Source organism: Zootoca vivipara, chromosome 14 (assembly GCF_963506605.1).
Source record: "Zootoca vivipara chromosome 14, rZooViv1.1, whole genome shotgun sequence".
Lineage (NCBI taxonomy): Eukaryota > Metazoa > Chordata > Lepidosauria > Squamata > Lacertidae > Zootoca > Zootoca vivipara.
The window spans coordinates 7904694-7922924 of record NC_083289.1 but is presented as its reverse complement, the minus strand read 5'-3'; the positions used below and the strand labels follow the sequence as shown (position 1 = coordinate 7922924).

The 18231-nt window shown below is 48.5% G+C and overlaps 1 protein-coding gene across 1 annotated transcript in view; it reads left to right on the top strand.

Annotated features, from left to right (window-relative positions):
• The first annotated feature begins 797 nt into the window (after positions 1-797).
• DUOX2 (dual oxidase 2) overlaps positions 798-18231 on the top strand; it is a 60113-nt gene continuing 42679 nt past the window's right edge. Inside the window, exons 1-5 of the mRNA XM_060282514.1 lie at positions 798-943; positions 3455-3538; positions 5397-5561; positions 15749-15936; positions 17776-17974. Of these exons, the coding sequence (XP_060138497.1) occupies positions 865-943; positions 3455-3538; positions 5397-5561; positions 15749-15936; positions 17776-17974 (715 nt within the window). The 5' untranslated portion in view covers positions 798-864. The remainder of the gene's footprint in view (positions 944-3454; positions 3539-5396; positions 5562-15748; positions 15937-17775; positions 17975-18231) is intronic.

Below are 18231 nucleotides of genomic sequence, written 5' to 3'. Positions count from 1 at the left end.
TGAACATGTGTAATATGTACTGAGTGTGAAAAAATATATCAGAGCATGTGCTTTGCATGAGTAAGAACCCAGGTTTAAGGTAACTAGCCCTCGTGATTGAAGGAAGAAAAAGTGGAATTGCATGGTTAGTGTTTGTCAAAGGGAGCAGTGGGCCAAGTCCAAGTGTGGGGCTTATCTTTCCACCCCCGTAGCATTTGGCTTCCGTTGCCCATCTTGAATGACTCGTGTTTCCTTTCTTTCCAACAAGTACTGTAATGATGTTTCCACCCAAATAAATGTGCAAATTAGAAGTTTTATAGAATGTTTCTGAATTTAAACCAGATAAAGGAATTGGATTCTTTCCGGGGGGGGGGGGCAGGTTTTAGGTATTTGTAATGTATCTGCAGTGCAGGGGATCAGTGCGAAAAACAGTCTGTGAATCTGGACCACAGACACTTATTTATACAACAGCTGCACGAGAAAAGGGATTAGTTGAAATGTCTAGATCTAAAATTAATGTCTCTGTCTCTGGCATTGTTTGTTTCCAGAGGGAAGCATCCCTCACTTTGTGGGCTGTTGAGGTTCCACCTGGGTCATTTTATATGTTTATATGTTGCATTTATATCCCACTTTTTTTCTGCAAGGAACTCAAAGTTTCCCCTCTCATTGTTTAGTCCCCACAAAAACCCTGTGAGGTAGGTTAGTCTGAGAGGCAGGGCTCCAATGAGGCTAAGTGGGAATTTGAACCCCAGTCTCCAAGGTCCTAGTCCAACACTTTAACCGCTGCACCACAAAATGGAAATATGTGTATTCAGGCTTTCCAGGACTGTAAGATGCAACTACTTTTTATTTTTTTGTCTTTCAGGGAAAAAGTCCCCCAAAGAAATGTGGACTGATCTAATGACTGGAACTAAAACCTTTATTTTGCTTTGGTTTGTCCTGGCAAGTTTATGGCACTTGACCGGTAAGTCTCTCCAACTTTCCCCTGTGGAGTTAACAATTGGTTTTCCTAAAATGGATTTCCTCTTAGAGCCGTTACTTGACTGATAAAAACTTTTTTTGTTGAAGGCAAGCCTACCCAGAAGTGCAATTTTATTATGTCTGTTTTGTTTTAAAACTTTTTCTCTATTGTGAGACATTTTATGTCTGCTTGTTTTTAATGTTTGATTTTATCTATATTTTCTTAAGTGTATTTCACATTGTTTTATGGAAACTGCTTAGAGGTTTTTGTTGATTTAGCAGGATATAACTCTTGTTAGAGCAACGCGGGTGGCGCTGTGGTCTAAACCACTGAGCCTAGGGCTTTCCGATCGGAAGGTCGCCGGTTCAAATCCCCGCGACGGGGTGAGCTCCTGTTGCTGGGTCCCTGGTTTCTGGCGCTGCTCTGGTTTTGCCAGAAGTGGCTTAGTCATGCTGGCCACGTGACCCTGAAAAACTGACTGCGGACAAACAGCCAGTAAAGCGAGATGAGCGCTGCAACCCCAGAGTCATCTGCGACTGGACTTAACTGTCAGGGGTCCTTTACCTTTACCTTTTTACTAACTCTTGTTAGGATGGTATTGTGAGTCTTGGGGCTCACATGTAGACTTTGCTACAGACTAGATCCAAACAGTGATCTTGTTTTTGGTGCTTTCTCAAACAGACAATGTGGCCAAGTCTTCCATTTTCTTAGTCATTGTGCCCATAGCTATCAAATGATTTCCATTCCACTGGAATATAAGATGTACACTTAAGAGTCATGGGAAATGGAGCATGTCAGGAATACCGAAAGTTGTAAGGAGATCATTAACAAAGTACAGTTCCCAGAATTCCAAAGAATAATGATCCCAGAATTCCAAAGAGTCATGATTCTAACCCCGTGAGAAAAGGTTACAATATTTTGGGCTTTTCAGTTCAGAGAGGAATGGCAAGTTAGAAGTGACATGATAGAAGTCTATAAAATTATGCATGGTGAAGAGGGAGCCGATAGGTAAGTTTTACTCCCTCTTTCATAATATGAGAATCCATGTGATGTCCAGTGAAGCAGAGTGCTGGAAGGCTCAGGAGAGGCAAAAGAAAAGACTTCTTCACATGGCATAATATAGTTAAGCTATGGAATTGATTCCTACAAGTGGCAATGATGGTCACCAACTTGGACAGCCTAGGCCAGTTCATGGAGGAGAAGACTATGTTCTAGAATGCTTCTGAAAACCAGCGGCTGGAAACCACAGGAGGAGATGGTGCCATGTCCCATGGACATCTTGTTAGCCACTGTGAGAACAGGATGCTGAACCAAGTGGACCACCAAACTAATCCAGCAGCCTATAGTAATATAAAAGTAGTTTAAATGAATGGTGTTGATATGAGCTTAGTTAAGCCATACATAAGCTTTCTTTTCTTTTTTAAAAATTTATTTAGTTTTTCAGATTTTAAAAATTTATAGTTATCAAGCAACCAACATAAAAAAGAGAATTCCGAAGAATCTCCTTAACTTGCCCCTTTGTGGGTCGTTATATTAACCTTTTCCTCCTGCATCTTGTCTATTAATCCAAATCTTTTAACTCTCATGTGTTCTATTGCTTTTTAAGTTGTTGTTGATCTTTTGTTTATCTCTTTTGTGTTTATAAAATCAATAAAAATCATTATTAAAAAAACACAAATATTTTAACTCTCCATTATACCCAAAATTCAACATTAGACTACAAGTGTAATTCCAATCCTACTAATAATTTTAATTGTTTACAATGGTTTTTAAGGTAAATTATATATTTTCCCCATTTCTTTTTAAATTTTGGTCTTGCTGATTTCTGATTCTTCCAGTCATTTTTGCTGATTCGGCATAATCCATCCACTTAATATGCCATTCTTCTGTGGTAGGGACAATGTCTTCTTTCAATCTGTGGACTAGTAACATCTGAGCAGCAGTGGTTGCGAACATAAATAGTCTTTTCTGATCCGTTGGAATTTCGGCACCTAGAATTCCTTTGGGTTTTTTTTTAGAAAAGGTTATTTTGAACATTTATTTCAGTTTATTATATATCATCTCCCAGAATTCTTGTACTACCTTACATGTCTACCACATATGATAAAAGTTGCCTTCTTTTTCCTTTCCAGCATGTATTTGACCTTGTTTTGTACATTTTAGCTAGTTTACTAGGACTTAAATACCAACGAGACATCATTTTCATATAATTTTCTTTCAATGTATAAAATGCTGTAAACTTCAAATCCCAGTTCCATAGCTTCTCCCATGCTGTAAGTTGTATATTATATCCAAAGTACCTCTCCCGGTGTATGATACATATATTTTGAACCAGAAGGGGCTGTTACAGAGTCCTGCCAGTTACGGCCACCATGAAGAGACACTGCCAGTTCACCACATACGAAAATTTGAGTATCTTCCAATATGCCGACGCCCTAATCAGCCCTGATTTTTCATGAAAAACTGGCTCTGCATCCAATAACTTCATTTCCTTCATGTGTGCTTTACTCTCAGGCACCCAAGAGAATATCCACTGGGAAATTCAGCGTTATGACGGCTGGTACAACAACCTCATGTACCACAGGCACAACTCAGCAGGTGAGAGCATCCCTGAGGTTTTCAGGCCTCCAGTGCTGTTGCAAATGCCATTTCTGATGCCAAGCATTGGGTCCATGCGTACTGGGGGCACTGGCAAAATCTGCGAAATGGTACTGTGCCACTGCCAGTTCACACGTCTATCTGCAAACAGGAATGGAAAATCGCAGGCGATCGGCATTCGTTTTTTCATTCCCCCTCGCAGTCCTAAATTCACACTTGTTCCCCGCCACCGGCACCACGCTTATTGATGACGTTTCCACCACACTCCTGTTGAAATAAATGGTGTGGAATACATCAATAAAAGAATTAATCATATCATTAAATTTGGCTACAGCAAACAGCGAGTCAAAGGGTGTTGTTTTTGGTGGACTGGAAACAGCACTGCATGCAATGGGTTGAGGTGGGATATATAAGAGCCCTTGCGATCCCTGAGGTACCCTGGGTAAGGGTTCACAATGCTGCCTTAAAGAGCAGGGAAGTTGTGTTCCTCCACCTTGTGCATTTCACAGCTTTTTTCCTCCCAGCTGTTCACAGCAGCACATACGTGCATCAGAGCTTGGGGAAGCAGGCTCACCAATCAGGCGCGGTGCTAGGGCTTTTTGCGCCCTAAGCAAAAATACCTTCTGGCGCCCCCGGGCGCGCATGCGTCATGACGCACGCACGCCGCTGATGCCCCTGCGTCGCTCTCGGCGTCCCCTCCATAGGCGGGAGGGCGCTGAGCTCTCCTTTTGGCTTGCGCTCCTCCTGCCTGTGGAGGGGACGCTGTGAGCTCGGCGAGCGGGCAGGCGGCGGTGGCGCGGGGGTATTCCGGGGCAAGCTCGGCAGTGCCCCCTCCATTTTGGCGCCCTAGGCAATGGCCTAGTCCGCCTAAATGGACGCACCGGGCCTGTCACCAATGCATACAAGCATGTCTTAAAGGAGCAGAATCCCAGTCTCAGTTACGGATTCACTTTCAGAAAGGGTCCAGCCGCCTTCTTTCTCAGGACATACATTGCACATCACCTAAGACACACCCTAGGGACGTGGGTGGCGCTGTGGGTTAAACCACAGAGCCTAGGGCTTGCCAATCAGAAGGTCGGCAGTTCGAATCCCTGCGACGGGGTCAGCTCCCGTTGCTTGGTCCCTGCTCCTGCCCACCTAGCAGTTCAAAAGCACATCCAAGTGCAAGTAGATAAATAGGTACCACTCCATCAGGAAGGTAAACAGCATTTCCGTCCGCTGCTCTGGTTCACCAGAAAGCAGCTTAGTCATGCTGGCCACATGACCCAGAAGCTGTACGCTGGCTCCCTTGGCCTGTAAAGCGAGATGAGTGCTGCAACCCCAGAGTCATCCGCGACTGGACCCTAACAGTCAGGGGTCCCTTTACCTTTAAGACACACCCTACCTCAATAGGGTGTGTTGAATTTATCACCTTTCAGTTTCCAAAAATGAGGGGTGCTAAAAGGGTGTAACATCACTTTAGGAATTCAAAAGATAATTTGGTCAAATTAATATAATTTAGTTATGCTTGGTAAGTAAAATGTCTGCAAATTCCATAGAAATAATTAGAAATGCTTTGTCCCAAGTACTTGCAGTTATATTATATATAATAATTATTTATTATTATTAATATTATTTAGCATTACTGACGTTTTCAGAAGGTAACATTTAAATTCTTTGGCTTTCCGAAAGCAGTGTACGAGCTTCTTCATCTAACGTAGACTTACCAAGCTAAATGTTCTCCAGTCACAAATATAATTGCAGATTCCTCACCCCCAAAGACATATTTTTAAGACCCCCTCACTGGAGAAATTTGCAAAAATTAAGTCTCGCCCATGGCCGGCTACCTCAAGCTGACAGGCTGATTTCTCACCACTAGGATCGTGGTTGTCGCGGCTCCTTCCTGCGAGCTATGCGGACGGTGTATACCAGGCCCCCCAGGAGCCAAATGTCCCCAGTGCACGGCGACTCAGCCATGTGGTGGCACGAGGGAACTCTGGATCACCCTCTCAGGAGAACAGAACTGTGCTGGGCGTCTTCTTTGGTAAGCTTTGAACTCTTGAGTGATGGCCTCCACCAATATCCATGCCACCGGGGTGCGTCTGAGGGAGGGTTGAGGCAGCAAGGCTCCCTCCATGGGTCCAACGGCCATTTGGCTCCTCCCTGATGTAATAGAATCCTAGAATTGTACAGTTGGAAGGGGCTCTTCTAATTGAGTCCAACCCCCTACAGTGCAGGAATACACAGCTGTCCCATACGGGGACTAAACCTGCAAGCCTAACCCTAACTCTAACCCAGGCATCCCCAAACTGCGGCCCTCCAGATGTTTTGGCCTACAACTCCCTAGCTAACAGGACCAGTGGTCGGGGAAGATGGGAACTGTAGTCCAAAACATCTGGAGGGTCAAAGTTTGGGGATGCCTGCTCTAACCCTAATCCCTCCCAATTCTGCTGCTTGCATGACCATTGATGATGTAGAGGCTCCCAAGAGTGGGTTCCTGAGTTTGTGCGTGTCTTCTTTCTTCCTCCTCCTCCTTTGGTGCCATGTTTCTTAAGATTCTAAACAACAATCATAAAGCTCAAACTGCCAGGATGGTAAAAGATGCAGTAAATAAACATTTTGGTCCTGCGGGACTTGACACCTTTCTGCAGAGCCTGCAAGATGGAGCTGTTCTGCCAGGCCTTTGGCCCAAGGCACAGTCTGACACCCCCCCCTGTCCTTCTGTAATCTTCATAGAACTCTAACCCGATGGTTGCTGTCACAGTGGCCGGAGCGGACTACTTCAGAGTAACGACGCTACGCAGCTCTGCATTTTATTCTTTTATTGGTGCTGCGTATTTACAGTGCTAAAGTCATTGCTATTTACACGGAGTGATGTGATCAGTCGGTTTCAGAACCTCCTAATGGCTTTTGGCGCGTCTTTCTCCAACACAAAAGCTTTGGCAGACCCATCCTCTTTCCCCTCCTCTTTCTGCGTAGTTCTGGCATTGGGGGGATGGGTCTCCCTCCCTTATTCGCCCCTTCCTGTCCCGCCTGGGACCCTGGCTCCTCTACCTTGCCTGAGCCTCGGACCCGACTTCCTGCTTCCCTACTGGAATCGGAACTCTCTCTGCTTTCCCCTGTGCTCGGTGATTGGCTTGAACTCAGGAGGGGAGGGACTTCGCGATATCCCCTGTCCCTCACATCCACCCCCCTCCCAAGCTCTCCTTCACCCCTCCCCAGGTCCCCCCCAGGTGTCGGTGACGACTGGAAGCCTAAGAACTCAGTGCTTTCCGAGCCCGTTGGTGTGAACACCTCCCCCCAGTCCTGCAAGCCCCCCCCTTCCGCCTGGGAGGATGGGAATCCCAAAAAGTCCGTGGCGTCAGAGCTGGTGGGGGTAAAAATGTTCTGCCAATCTGCTCCTTCCTCTGACTGGGTGGATCTCGGTGACACCCATACCTCATCCTCTGGTTCCTCAAACTCCGCTTCCCAGCGCCATGGTGAACTGCTCTCCCGTGCTTCCTCCCCCTCCCCCTCCCTTTCCATGTGCCAGGGCTTGGGTCTGTGGGGAAAGAGGGCGTGAAATTCTTCTACCAGGAATTCCTCCTGTATCTGAGTGGCTGGGACCCATTCATTCTGGGACGGTGGAGCATCCTCCCATGCCATGAGGTACTCCAGTCCCCCCACCCCCCACCTTGAATCCAGGATGGCCGTGGCCTCATTGAGTTGCTCCCTGCCTTCCCTCTCCCCCCCTCCCTCAGGGGTTTGTTCGCTGTCTCGGAGCCTGCTGCTTTCCCTGTACGGCGACAGCAGCGATCTATGAAACACAGGGTGCACCCTCATGTCCTCTGGCAGTGCCAGCCTGTATGCCACCGGGTTGACCTGTTGCGTGACCGTGAAGGGGCCCAACCTTCTGGGCGCCAGCTTTTTGCATCGCCCTCTGATGGGAAGGCCCTCCGAGGACAACCACACTTTGTCCCCCACCCTAATGACCTCCCCCGGTCGCCTGTGGCGATCTGCCCCCTTCTTGTACGCTTCCTTGGCTCTCTCCAAGTGTTCTCTGAGCTGCTGGTGCACCGTCTCCAGTTCCTCTGCCCAATCCTCAGCCTGTGGGCCCTCCTCCTCCTCCTCCCCCTCCCTCTCTGGGAAAGATCTGAGGTCACGCCCGTAATTGGCCTTAAAGGGCGACACCCCTGTGGAGACGTGCACCGCATTGTTGTAGGCAAATTCTGCCAGTGGCAGGCGATCCACCCAGTCCGTTTGCCGCTGGCTGACGTAGCATCTCAGGTACTGCTGCAGAATGGCGTTGACCCTCTCCGCCTGTCCATTGGTCTGCGGGTGTCTAGCCGTCGACAAGCTGACCTCCACCTGCAGGAGGTTCATGAGCCGCCGCCAGAACCTGGAAACAAATTGGCGGCCACGATCCGAAATAACCCTTAAAGGTAATCCATGCAGTCTGAATACGTGATCCACAAACAGTTTGGCTGTCTCTTCTGCAGAGACCGCCCTGGCACACGGTATAAAGTGGCACATTTTGGACATGAGGTCCACCACCACCAACACTGCGGTCTTGCCCCTGGATGAGGGCAGGTCTGTGATGAAGTCCATGGACACTACTTCCCACGGCCTGTGCGGTGTGGCTAAGGGCTCCAGCAAACCTGCTGGTGGCGCTCTGACCACCTTTGCCCGCTGGCAGGTGTCACAGCCCCTTACATAATCCCTCACATCCTCCCGCACCCCTGGCCACCAGAAGTGTCTCATGACTAGGTGAGTGGTTTTATCCCTCCCAAAATGACCCGCCGTTGGGTTGTCGTGCATCTGCTTGAGGACCGTACGTCTGAGCTGGGTGGTGGGCAGGTACAGTGCACCCTTGTAGAAAAGCAGCCCCCTGCGTTCTGCAAAGTCTTTTGCCTGCTCCCCCCCCTCTCAGTTCTCTGAAGATGCGGTTGGCAAACTCATCCGCTGCCGTCAGTGCTGTGAGTTCTGCCTCGCTTACCACTGCTGCTCCGCAGGACCAAGCTGACGGGGGGAAGATGTGCCTGGGTGCCGGTGGCGCCTCCTCCTCCATGTACTCTGGCTTGCGGGAGAGGGCATCCGCCCTGACATTCTGCTCTCCCGGGATGTAGTGTATGGAGAAGTTGAAGTTCGAGAAGAACTCTGCCCACCGTATCTGCCGCTGGTTGAGCACCCTGGCAGTTCTCCAGAACTCCAGGTTCTTGTGGTCTGTGCACACCTGGATGGGGTGCTTGGCGCCCACCAGGAAGTGTCTCCAGTGCTGGAACGCAGCGTGGATCGCAAGAAGTTCCCGATCAAACACCGTGTAGTTTCGCTCTGGCTGGGTCAACTTCCTGGAGAAGAAGGCACAGGGTCTCCACTCTCTGTTGGCGTCCAGTTGCAACAAAATGGCGCCCACAGCTTTATCAGAAGCATCTGTCTCCACGCGTAGGGGCGCGTCCTGAACCACGTGGAACAGGTTCTGGTCTGAGGCGAACACCCTCTTGAGGCTTTCAAACGCTGCTTGCGCCTCTGGTGTCCACCTGAACTTCTGCTTGCCTCTCAGGCAGTCAGTGATGGGAGCCGTAACGCGAGAGAAGTTCTTGATGAACTTCCTGTAGAAGTTGGCGAAGCCTAGTAGGCGTTGGGCATCTTTGCGCGTCCTGGGGCTGTGCCAGTCCAGGATGGCCTGCACCTTGTCCTTGTCCATCGCCAGCCCCTTGTCTGACAGCTTGTAGCCTAGGAAGTCCACCTCCTTGGTGTGAAACTTGCACTTCTCCAGCTTCACATACAGGTGGTTCTCCTTCAGGCGCTGCAACACCTCCCTGACATCCTTCACATGCTGCACTGGGTCATCGGAGTAGATAAGGATGTCATCCAGGAAGACCAAGCATTTCCTGAAAAGGAGGGACCCCAGGACGTGGTGCATGAAGGCCTGGAAGCATGCTGAGCCCCCTTGCAACCCGAAGGGCATCACGAGATATTCAAAGGAGCCCAGAGGCGTGAACATCGTGGTTTTCCATTCATCGCCTTCCCGGATCCTGATCAAGTTGTACGCCCCCCTCAGGTCTAGCTTGGTGAAAATCTTGCCCCTGCGTGCCGCTGTCAGGAGATCATCCACTCTGGGCATGGGGAAAGCCACTGGCTCTGTCACTGAATTCAGTCGTCTAAAATCCACCACAAGACGGCGCTGTTGCGTGTCTTTCTTGTCCACCCAGAAGACCGGGCTGCCCCCTGCTGCCTTGCTTTCTCTGATGAACCCCCGCTTGAGGTTCTTGTCGATGAAAGCGCGCAGATCCTCCAGTTCCTGGTCTGACATGGCGTACAGCTTGGCTGGGGGTATAGTTGCCCCCGGCACCAGGTTGATCTGGCAGTCAAAAGGCCTGTGTGGGGGTAGGTGGTCGGACTCCGCTTCGCTGAAGACCTCCTGCAAGTCCCAGTACGGCTTGGGTATCGCCTCACCCCCTTTGACGTGCATGGTGGCCACCGTGGCTATCGGAGGCCCCTCCCCTGGTTGGTGCTGCATGCAATGTTCCAGGCAAAAGTCCGATCCAAAAGTGATGCATCTTTGGTGCCAACTGATGGAGGGGTCGTGGCGCGCCAGCCAGCTCATGCCCAAGACGATGGGGGGGTCTGAGATGGTGGTGACGTTGAATGCCAGTGTCTCAGAGTGCCTCCCCACCGTCATTCTCATGGGGGGGGTTTGATGAGTGATGGCCCCTCCCAGCAGCTCTCTGCCGTCAATGGTTGCCACGTGCAGAGGAAAATCCAGCTGCAGAAGCTGGATCTGGTGCTCTTCTGCAAAGTTTCTCGAGAAGAAGTTCGCTGACGCCCCACTGTCAATTAGGGCGAGGACCGTCAGGGGATAGCCATTTGGGAGCGTGAGCGTCACTTCTAGAACCACTCCTGCTCTGGGAGGGGTGGGCTGGCTCTGCTCCTCTCTGTGCGGGTGGGTGGGCTGGGGCTGTTGTCTGCTGACTGTGCCTGGCTGCTGCCCCTTGTCTCCTGCAGCCAGGCTTTCCCGTTTCCCTGCTGTGGTGCTGCGTCAGTGGGGGAGGGCACAACCGTTCCCGCCTTTCCTTGCCACTCCCTGCGATGTGGGCAGTCTCTGACGAGATGCTGGGGGGAGTTGCAGAGAAAGCAATTCCCGCCCCTTCCCTCCTTGCGTCTTGGCGCCGCTGGGGTTTGAAAAGCCCGCGCGCGCGCGCTATCAATCTGCATGGGTTCCTGGTCCTGACTGGCCCCAGGCGTGGCTTGAAAGGGTTGTTGGGGGAGTGGCTTCTCCTGCGACCGTGGGAACCAAGCCCGCTTTGCGCGCGTTGCTTGCTTGTCGCTCCACCGGGATTCCTGTCTCACCCCCACCGCCAGAGCCGCTTTGCTCAGCTGATCCATATTACTGGGCTTTGGACCTCTTGAGAGCTCATCCTTCACCTCCTCATGCAACCCCAAGTAGAACGCCGCTTGCATTGGGGGTGACTCGAGTTCCCACCCCAATCTGTGCACCAGCATGGTGAATTTCGCCCAATACGCGCGAACTGTCATATTTCCTTGGCGTAAATTATGAAGTTCCTCCTTAGTCTGGTCCATATGACTATCGGACGAATACATCGTTTTCAAACCTTCTAGAAATAGTTTGACATTCTTCATGCAAGGATTCTTTGTTGCGATTAACGGTCTTAGCCACTCCCTGGCTGCCCCGGTAAGGTGCTCCACAATAAACGCTACCCTGTGCTCATCATCAGGGAACTCAGCGTGGTGCAGCTCAAGAGCATACACAATCTCAGTCTCAAAGCCCTGATATTCCCTCGGGTCTCCATTGAACTTGCTTACTAGGGTCCCGGCTCTCCTTCCTGGCAGCACTTGGACTTGGGGTGCCCCTCCCGCCTTGTTTTTCTCTGCATCCAGCTTGTTTTGGAGGTCTACCGCCACCGCCCTTAATTCCTGCTCTCTTTCCTGTAGCGCTCTCACCTGTTCCGCAAGTTGTAGCCGGTCGTCCTGGACCTTCCTAGTCTCTTCTTTAGCTGCCTTCAATTCCCCCTGCGCCTGCAGCGACAGCTGCTGCAGTTCTTGCTGGGCTTGCTCTGCGATCTGCCGCCATTTCTCCGCCTCTGACACGCTCATCCCGGCAACTCCAAAGTAGCCCAAAAAGGATTAGGAGGTTGCTGTCACAGTGGCCGGAGCGGACTACTTCAGAGTAACGACGCTACGCAGCTCTGCATTTTATTCTTTTATTGGTGCTGCGTATTTACAGTGCTAAAGTCATTGCTATTTACACGGAGTGATGTGATCAGTCGGTTTCAGAACCTCTTAATGGCTTTTGGCGCGTCTTTCTCCAACACAAAAGCTTTGGCAGACCCATCCTCTTTCCCCTCCTCTTTCTGCGTAGTTCTGGCGTTGGGGGGATGGGTCTCCCTCCCTTATTCGCCCCTTCCTGTCCCGCCTGGGACCCTGGCTCCTCTACCTTGCCTGAGCCTCGGACCCGACTTCCTGCTTCCCTACTGGAATCGGAACTCTCTCTGCTTTCCCCTGTGCTCGGTGATTGGCTTGAACTCAGGAGGGGAGGGACTTCGCGATATCCCCTGTCCCTCACAGTTGCCATTAATTTGATTCTGAATTGATTGATTTAATTAATTGACTGTGCAATTTTATGTGCACTGTGCTATTTTTACCTGCTGTTAGCCACTCCGAGCCCAGCTTTGGCCGGGGTGGGGTGGGATACAAATAAAATTTTATTATTATTATTATTATTCAGCAAATCTCCAGCAAAAGTCTTATGAAAGAATCAGCATCATTACAGGGAACAGGACTGATTTATCTGGTGTGGGCCCCTCTCCAATGTATCTCCTGAAAGCACCTTTCAATCATGGAAAAAACAGAATGGATTCCTGATTTTGCAACTGCCCACAAATTCCTTTGCCTCTACTCTGGCAATGTCTGCTCCATACATTTACCAACCTGATTCGCTCCAGATGTTTTGGACTATAACTCCCATCAGCCCCATGCAGCATAGTGGCTGGAGCTGATGGGAGATGTAGTTCAAGGCAACTGGAAGGCATCAAGTTGGGAACTGCTGGCCAGCTCTGCTTTTCACAGCACTGACATCTTGGAGGAACGAGGCACTTTCTACCACATAAATATGGGCCTCGAATCGAATCCTGTAACTAATGGAGTAATGTGACCAATTATTTCAATTACAGGATTGGGAGAGGTTCTGGCCACAGAATTATAGTATTGGGGGGTGAGGGATTTGCCAAGGTTTGCAGGCCTTGTGACTGTAATTCAAACCTCAGTGTGCCCCTTTTTCTCTTCCGCTGGCTCAAATTTAGATCATAGGATTACCTCCAAGAGGATTACTAGGCTCTTCCATGACTGGTTTTATGTCTTATTTCCGCAATGGTCATGTTTGCCCCTCCTTGCGGATTTCTGCTCCAAACCCCAGAATTATTTGGTCACTTAAACCTACTTCCCCCTGGGTTAACCTTTGCCAGTGTGATCCGGGCATGTTTGGGAGCCTGGATGTTGCTAGGCATTTCTACTGAAGCCTGAGTAATGCTTGGAGCTTAATCCCCTGGAATATGTTCAAACAAGACTGTGGATTTCTCAGAAGCCATGATGAGAGAGGAGGAAGAAGAGGAAATGGGTTCTTTGGCACTTCTGAGCCCCTTAGCGGTTTAGGGGGGTGGTAACCCAGGAGAAAGCATTCTTTGTGGCAAACCCTTAAGTTGCAAAACTCCATCCCCTCAGAGGGGTGTTGTTACCTTCCTTTTATGTACCGGTAGTTCCTGCCATATGCTGAAGAGAAACACCTATTTATCTTTTGACATTTCTGACATATATATCATAGGACCCACCCTATTCTTTTGACTAATTTGTTTTAAACCAATTTTAATATTGTATTTTTAAATTGCTGTCCCTTCACTTATTGTGGAAGGTGGATAAGAAACCTAGTTTGTAATAGTAACATTAGTAACAATTAATAATAATTTCACATGTTCTTACCACATTTGAACACATTTCTTATAAGCATCTCTTTTGTGTGGGTACCTCCTTGATCCCTATGTTAAACATCCCTGGGTTGTTGTTTTCTTTTACTTTCTTCCTTTTTCCTTTGTCAATTTTGTTTTATTATTATTATTATTATTATTATTATTATTATTATTATTATTATAGTGGTAGTAGTCGTTGTTGCTGCCGCCGCTACCGATAATTATTTCCTTCATAATTGCCACTGGCTGAGCTCTTTCTAGGGGTTGTAATAATTTCTGTCTGCTCCCATTTGGGGGAAATTGCCAAGCCTTAAAAACTGGGCTTAAAAGAGACTCAAAAAGTTTATGCACACATTATTCAACCTCACTGAAATTGATCCACAGAAAAGTATCCCTTGTTACTATTGGATAGTCTATGGAATCATTGTTTGAGGAGAAGAGACTCCTCAGGTATCCACCAAGGAGGCAATGAGATATGATGGCATGTGGCTGGATTACACTCTGTGAGCAGGGCTGGCTCAAGACTTTTTGGTGCCTGAGGCAAGGAGGACAAGATGATGCTTACCTTCCAAGTCCCGGACTGCAGAATCCGGGACCGGCAGCCGTGTGACACCGGAAGTTGCGTCGACGTAACTTCCGGTGTCGCTTTGCCCTTCTATGGGCACCAAAAATGGCCACCGCCGGCTTCAAAAGTAGCTTCTACGCATGACCGGAAGTGCGTTGACGCAACTTCCGGTGTCGACCCGCCCATCTATGGGCACAAAAATGGCCGCCGCCAACACCGGAAGTCGCATCTATGCACTTCCGGTCATGCGTAGATGCGACTTTGGAAGCAGGCGGCGGCGGCTTTTGTGCCCATAGAAGGGCAAAAAAAAAAAAATGGCCGCCGGCAGGAGAAAATAACGGAGAGAAACGGGAGGCGAAGTGATACGGGGGACCACCGGGAAAAGGTAAGTAAAAACGGGGGTTTCCCGGGGAAAACGGGAGACTTGGCAGCTATGGATGATGATAATTTTATTATTTATACCCCACCCATCTGGCTGGATTTCCCCAGCCACTCTGGGCGGTTTACACCACGTAAAAAATTGTAAAATATTAGACATTAAAAATTTCCTGATACGGGGTTGACTCCAGGTGTCTTCTAGAAGTCAGATAGTTGTTTATTTCCTTGACATTGGATGGGAGGGTGTTCCACAGGGCAGGCGCCACTACCGAGAAGGCCCTCTGCCTGGTTCCCTGTAACCTCACTTCTCGCAGGGAGGGAACCGCCAGAAAGCCCTCGGTGCTGGACCTCAGTGTCCGGGCTGAACGATGGAGGTGGAGACGCCCCTTCAGGTATACAGGACCGAGGCTGTTTAGCACCAACACTTTGAATTGTGCTGGGAAACATACTGGGATCCAATGTAGGTCTTTTTAGGAACATACTTTCTATCCAAATAAAAAATATTTTGATACTTTTTTGAGGTTAGTAGGGGAGAACTGCATTGGCTCATTTGGGGAACTGCACACTCTGGTGTAACTGAAGTTCTGCTCTGCAGCTTAATAATAATAGTACAGTAGTAGTAGTAATAATAATAATAATAATAATAATAATAATACCGGTAATAATAATAATAATAATAATAATAATAATAATAATAATAATATTTATACCCCGCCCTTCCCAGTCAGGACCGGGTTCAGGGCGGCTAACAACAAAAATATCAACGCAGGTATAAAAGAAACAATTCAATTAAAATGCAGATTAAATACAATGTTAAAATTCAATTTTAAAATTAAAAAAATCTACAAATAAGATAAATCTACAAGTAAGATAAAACCATTATAAGATAAAACCTTAGGGGAGGGTAACCCTGGGGTCAGACTGCGTCAGTCCAAAGGCCAAGCGGAACAGCTCTATCTTGCAGGCCCTACGAAAAGATGACAAATCCCGCAGGGCCCTAGTCTCCTGAGACAGAGCGTTCCACCAGGTCGGGGCCAGTACTGAGAAGGTCCTGGTCCTGGTCGAGGCCAGCCTAACCACCTTTTGACTCGGGATCTCCAATATGTCATTATTTGCGGACCTAAATGAGAGGTCAGCGTGCATTGAAACTGGCAAATATTGAAGCTTCTCTAAATGCAACACTCTTAAGAGAAGTCGCGGCAGGATTTTCGTGGAGTGTGGTTTCAGCCCCTGTGAATTCACGGAATTGAATTTTGTAGGTGTCATGCTTCGCTAGATGTCATGTTTCATCCACCCTTTGCTGGTTCCTTCCCTTTTGGTGTCTGCCAGGTTTCCATGTGCTCTCGGAGATTCTGGAAGCCGACAAGCCCGGCTGCCCTGCCGAGTTCCTAAACATACAGATCCCTGAAGGAGACCCTGTGTTTGACCCTGCTGGCTCAGGTGATGTTGTCCTGCCCTTCCAGCGAATGCAATGGGCTCCAGGTACGGGACAAAGCCCCAACAGGCCCCGGGAGCAGGTAAAATCCAGCTGGCTGCATATCAATGTATATCCCTTTGCCCGTGTTGGCACAGTACATTTCACAGGGGAAAAGGGCAAATATAGGGTGTGTATAAGAGGATTCATGCAGCGGCAGCATTGCTGGGAGAGCAGTCAGATTCAGTCGCTAAGGGTGGTGTCTAGATGCAGAAAGGAATGCTCTGCAATGGTTTGCTCAGTTTTCTGCCCAGGACGTTTGAAAAATAAAACAGTCCTCTGTTTGAAAGTCTATCAGCAGTTCTAGTGGGGAAGGATGGGGGAGAAATTCAATTTAGTCCACGTTTAAAAGTGAATCTGCCTGCCTTTCCTAAACTACGTGAGAACTGAAATTCCAACCATCCTTCAAAATTTGCCCTTATCTGAATTTAGCAGTTCCCCAGCTAAATAATGTGTTCAGAAATGCTTGTATGGGGACAATGGTTGTTGGGCAACCATCTGTCTTGAGAGACAATGAAGTGCACCTCTGGAGGGGTGTGTGTGAAGTCAAACCGCTGCATTAGCAGCACTGAAGTGACCTCCCTGGGGCACAAGCCTGAGCAGTGTGTATGGAGATGCTGTGCTGCCCAGATGACAACCCCACCCTCTCTTGGCCTCACTGATGTACAGTAGTTCAAAGAGACACATGGGGTGTGTGTGAAGTGTGCATTAAAAACGCTAAGACTAGTGATAACAGCACGCACAAATGCATTATGTTAAGGTAAATTGCTCTCCAAAAATGTGTATGTCAGGCAAAATTGCATGCAAACGCTTATATTAGGAGAAATTCACTCTAAATTGCTGGTGAGTGATCGCAAGGACCAATGCAAATTGATAAGGAAATGTGGCGTACTGAACGTAAGAATGGAGAAATGCCAGGATGGAACCAGGGATATTCTGCATGCAAAGCTGATGTCCACCACTGACCTTTTCCCCGTTTGCTTGAATTACCTTATTTAAAAGTTTATTAAGCAGTCCATCAAAAAAACAACAGCAATAGGTTGCATTTGAGGATCTTTCATCTCCCTTTGACTCGATTGGAATAACCTGGCAGTATATCTATAGTACAGTCATTCTGGCAAGGGTATAAAAAAATTCCTTCAGTAGCACCTTAAAGACCAATCACCCATTCCCATCACCCCCCACCCTCTGAAGATATATAAGGGTCTGGTTGCTTCTGTTTCAAGTGTATCTGAAGAAGGGTGCATGCACATGAAAGCTCATACCAAAATAAAAACTTAGTTGGTCTTTAAGGTGCTACTGAAGGATTTTTTTTATTTTGCTTCGACTCAGACCAACACGGCTACCTACCTGTGGCAAGGGTATGATAGGCTAAATCTTCTGTCCGTTCACCACCCTGCACAAAGCCTCTGTGGTAGAGAATGCCTGATGGCCCCTGGCCAAAGATTTAGAACAGGGGTCAGCAAACCTTTTCAGTCATGGGCCGGACCACTATCCTGGCTGGACTATATTTTGAAGAAAAATAAATGAACGAATTCCTATGCTCCACAAATAGCCCAGAGATGCATTTTAAATAAAAGGACACATTCTACTCATGTAAAAACACCAGGAAGGCCCCACAAATAACCCAGAGATGCATTTTAAATAAAAGCAAACATTCTACTCATGTAAAAACACCAGGAAGGCCCCACAAATAACCCAGAGATGCATTTTAAATAAAAGGACACATCCTACTCATGTAAAAACACGCTGATTCCCGGACCATCCGCAGGCCGGATTGAGAAGGTGATTGGGCCAGATCCGGCCCCCGGGCCTTAGTTTGCCTACCCATGATTTGGAAGGAACTAACCCACCTGCTTCCACCCCCTCTCTCTTTCACCAGCTAAATGGGGTAACAGGGTGGCTCGATGGGAGTGCCGTCTATGGCTCATCCCATTCCTGGAGTGATTCTCTGAGAGGTTTCTCACGAGGGAAGCTGCTCTCCGGAGAATATGGTTTCCCAAGGCAGACAAAGGCAAACAGCTTGATGTGGAAGGCTCTGGATCCGTCCACAGGACAAAGTGGACCACAAGGACTCTTTGGTAAGGAAGGTTGGTGGCGGCTGGTGCCCATTTGGGACTGGTAGGGTGGAAGGCCAGGAGGACAACAGTAGGGGGCACCAGAGGCGATGGCCTGCAGGGTCAACCGATTCTAACTTTGTTTCCTCTTCCCTGCTGGGTTCTACAAGGGGCAACACTTAACTTTTGTCCCTCTCTTTCCAGGCACTGGTTGGCACTTTAAAGCTCTCTTCTTTTCACACTGGAGCTTTCCCCGCGAAAAACCAACTCTTTGAAGCTGA